Source organism: Bison bison, unplaced genomic scaffold (genome assembly GCF_000754665.1).
Source record: "Bison bison bison isolate TAMUID 2011002044 unplaced genomic scaffold, Bison_UMD1.0 scf7180017864072, whole genome shotgun sequence".
NCBI classification, from domain to species: Eukaryota; Metazoa; Chordata; class Mammalia; order Artiodactyla; family Bovidae; genus Bison; species Bison bison.
This window is the reverse complement of record NW_011494644.1, coordinates 11004801-11008806: the sequence shown is the minus strand read 5'-3', so window position 1 is coordinate 11008806 and position 4006 is coordinate 11004801. Positions and strand designations below refer to the sequence as shown.

The 4006-nt window shown below is 54.7% G+C and overlaps 1 protein-coding gene across 1 annotated transcript in view; it reads right to left on the bottom strand.

Moving 5' to 3' along the window:
* MAPK3 (mitogen-activated protein kinase 3) overlaps window positions 1-4006 on the bottom strand; it is a 6654-nt gene continuing 2648 nt past the window's right edge. The window contains exons 3-9 of the mRNA XM_010837431.1: window positions 2775-2964; window positions 2497-2613; window positions 2126-2240; window positions 1378-1509; window positions 1086-1195; window positions 841-994; window positions 1-41 (exon numbers count right to left, since the gene is read on the bottom strand). Coding sequence (XP_010835733.1) covers window positions 872-994; window positions 1086-1195; window positions 1378-1509; window positions 2126-2240; window positions 2497-2613; window positions 2775-2964 — 787 coding nt within the window. The 3' untranslated portion in view covers window positions 1-41; window positions 841-871. The remainder of the gene's footprint in view (window positions 42-840; window positions 995-1085; window positions 1196-1377; window positions 1510-2125; window positions 2241-2496; window positions 2614-2774; window positions 2965-4006) is intronic.

Here is a 4006-nt window from a genome sequence, read left to right as displayed (position 1 = left end):
TCTAACAGTCCAGCAGGGGAGGGGCAGGCAGGAGGCAGGGCCTAGACAAAAAGGCAGGCAGGAAAGGAACCATTAGCACCAGTGGCTGACCTGCCAGAGCCCCGACCCTCACTTCCCTCCTATCACCTTGCGGCTGAGTGGCATGCAGCTGCCTTTCCTTATCTGTCAGTGCGGGTGATATTAATACCCATTTCAAGGCACTGCTATCGGGACTAAGTGAATCGATACAGGCAAACGTCTTGCAGGAGTTTGCTCTCATTATCAGGTTGTCTCCAGGAGACTGAGGCCCAGCAAGGTGAGGTGTCTTGCACAATATCACACAACCCTTATTAAGTAGCAGAGCTGGGCTTTGAACCCGGGTGTGTCTGCCTTGCTGTTATCAGGTTACAGCTGGCCAAAGACAGACAGGAAATGAGAGGAGGTCCGCACAGCAGTGTGGGTGTAGCCCCAGCCAGGTTCCCGCAGGTGTGTGAACTGCTGACCTGGACACCAGGTGAGAAGAAGCCTGGCATGTGGGTCAGGCTGGGTGCTGCTGGCTCCTCCCAAAGCAATTACTGCTCCCCCTGCCTCTCTGCCTGCCCTGGGGGAGCCAAACCCTGGCTCCGTTTCCTCAGGTGGGTAAGGGGGGCCCTTCGTGACCTGGGGCTGGAGTCTGCAAGATTTTGACATGGGGGAGACATGCGGGGCTGGGGACCGCAGGTCTGTGGCCGAGGCAGGCTCTAGCCCTTCTGTTGCCACCAAACACGTGGCTCGTGGATGTGAGCAGGCTTGTGACCTCACGGAGGCGTTGGGCATTCTGGTCTCAGGGTGAATCTGTGCAGGGGCAGGGGAGGCACTCACCAGGCCCCAGGAGCAGAGGCAGCCGGCCAGGTTAGGAGGCTTCCAGCACCCCAGGCTGGAAGCGGGCTGTCTCCTGGAAGATGAGCTCCTTCAGTCGTTCCTTGGGTAGATCATCCAGCTCCATGTCGAAGGTGAAAGGTTCCTCGGCCACTGGCTGCGGTGGCAAAGAAGTGAGGTGGCTCAGGACAGGGACCGAGGGAAGACCCCTGTCCATCTGTCAGCCCTGCCACTAGTGGCTGGCCCACCTCATCCGTTGGGTCATAGTACTGCTCCAGGTAGGGGTGAGCCAGCGCTTCTTCCACTGTGATCCGTTTGTTGGGGTTAAAGGTCAACATCCGGTCCAGCAGGTCAAGAGCTAGGAAGTTCAGGGGTCAGAGGTCAAAGGGAAGGTCAGAGAAGCTCTCGGAAGCACTACTTGGCTTCTCTGTGTTCAGAGGCCTATTGGTCCAGAGGCCTCTGTGTCCCAGACAGCTGCTGGGCTCTTGTACCTTCCTCTACACCCAGTTTTTATCACACAAGTTCCCAAGTCTCTCTCACCTTTGGGGTCTGACTTAGGAAAAAGCTTGGCCCAGGCCACCTTGGTCTTGGAGGGCAGAGACTGTAGGTAGTTTCGGGCCTTCATGTTGATGATACAATTCAGGTCCTCCTGGGATGGGGAGCCCAGAATACCTGTGGGTAAGGCAGGTGACGTGGTAAGCAATCTCTCCCTTCTGCAAACAGAAGGAGCCAAGAATAAGAGCCCTCCACCAACCTGCTCCAGGCCAACCATTATCTCCCAGTCAATACTATGGGGGTGAAGAGCAGGGGGTCTGGATCTGGCAGCCCCAGGTTCAAATCCTGGCCCAAGCACTTCCTAAGTGTGGGGTGTATGGAGCCTTGCTTTTCCCATCTATCAAATGGGGACAGTATCTGTAACTCAGTGAAACACTGTGAATGCTGTAGGGGCTCCTGGACTACACATGGTGGTCCCCCTGACCTGACTCCCGCAGACTCACTGACCCTGAAATGAAGTGAAGTCGCTCAGTTGTGTCCAACTCTTTGCGATCCCACGGACTGTATATAGCCTGCCAGGCTCCTCCGTCCATGGGATTTTCCAGGCAAGAATACTGGAGTGGGTTGCCATTTCCTTCTCCAGAGGATCTTCCTGACCCAGGGATGGATCCCGGGTCTCCTGCACTGCAGGCAGACTCTTTATCTTCTGAGCCACCTGGGAACTTTGACCCTATAGAAATCTCACCTCCAGTAAGCGAGTTTCCCTCCCACTCAGCTGGCCAATCCCCCCTACCCAGAATGTGGTTGAGCTGGTCCAGGTAGTGCTTGCCGGGGAAGATGGGCCGGTTGGAGAGCATCTCAGCCAGAATGCAGCCCACAGACCAGATGTCGATGGACTTGGTGTAGCCCTGGGGAGGAGAAAGTGGTGGGCTCCTGGGCCAAGCCAGCACCCCTGACCCTAGGGTCAACACCAGCCAGGGAAGCAGAGGGCAGAGGCCTGGGGAGTGAATCCTGTTTCTTTCCATAGCCCAAGGACCAGAATAGTGTGACAAGGCCCAGAGGGGAGACTTCCTGCATCATGAGGGTCAGTGCTGGACTCAAGAGGTGGCTGCAGGGCTTTCCGGTATCCGGTCTCTTCCCTTCACAGGTGGGTGGGCCCCCTACCTTGGAGTTAAGCATGATCTCTGGGGCCCGGTACCAGCGTGTGGCCACATATTCCGTCAGAAAGCCAGTGTGGTCATGCTCGGGATCAGCAATCCGGGCAAGACCGAAATCACAGATCTAGAATGCAAACCAGGCTGCTGAGCTCAGTGCTCAAGGCCTCCAGGGCCCAACTAATCATATCGCCATGTCTCTCCTACCCATGGTGGGAAGGGGACTACTGGTCACCCTGAAGCCTGAGACCCCAGGGGCAGAAGGAGACAGGCACGCAACCCTCAGACCTTAAGGTCGCAGGTGGTATTGATGAGCAGGTTGGAGGGCTTTAAATCCCGGTGGAGCACGTTGGCGGAGTGGATATACTTCAGGCCCCGCAGGATCTGGTACAGGAAGTAGCATACATGGTCGTTGCTCAGCTGCTGGCTTTTGAGCAATTTGTACAGGTCTGTCTCCATCAGGTCCTGTACGATGTAGCTGAGGTGGGTGCCAGAGGGCCCCCAGGTGGGGGCAGTGGGAGGCAACTGGTTAAGAAGAACAGACTCTGCTGACCAGGTTTCACATCCCTCCAGCTGATGCCCCTGGGACTCAACAGATCTGCCAGCTCATATCATGAGCTGGGCAAGGCCCACACTCAGCAGGTGAGCTCAAGGCCTCTGCTGGATCTCAGCTGGTGACCCTGAGCAAAGCATCTCAGTTCTGTGGCCCCAGTCTCCCTATTGAGAAAATGGGGATAATAAACTATGGGAAGCAGGAGAATGTCCCAGCTAAGAGCAGTAACTCTGGAGTTCACCTGCCAGTGTCAACCATTCCTGCACTGCTCATTCATTTTTAGGAACTCAAGCCCTGTCTGCGCCTCTCTTCCTCATCTGTAAAGTAAGGGGAAAAAAAACCTTTCTAGAGAGTGAGGGTAAAGATTAGTTGAGAGATGACCCAGGCAGTGCAGCCAGCTTGGTGCCTGGCACGTTGTAAATGCTCGGCAAACGTGAACTAGTATTGCTGTTATAAAAGCCTGAGCCACATGGCTATTGAGAAGGTTAAATGAGATTATGTATGAACACCATCTGGCAGGCAATAAATGTTTGCTTAAAAATAAATGCCTGCCTTATGGGGATGGTTTGTGCAAGACGAATGAGGAGAAACTTCCCAGTGGCACGCTCCTACTCCGGGGGCTTGGCCCTACACCTGAAGACAGAGGAGTAAATGTCCTTTTATACTCTAAGATTAAAAAAGAATTAAACATAAATAAACAAATAAACGCCATGTGGGTTGTTTCTGGAAGACTCAGTTATGGCTGTCTTTCAGAGTCAGCCTCAAAAGGGCCTTCTGAGAACACTTGGACCAACCCTGCTATCTTAAAGATGAAGACGCCCGGCATGCTGCAGTGACTTGGTTAAGGTCACACGACAAGCTGAGGGTGAGTGTGGAAGTTTCCTGCCCACAGTTTGTGGTGGGGGCTGCAGACAGTGCAGTACAGATCACCACACTTGGGTGGAGGACTGGGATGGTGGGGGTGGGT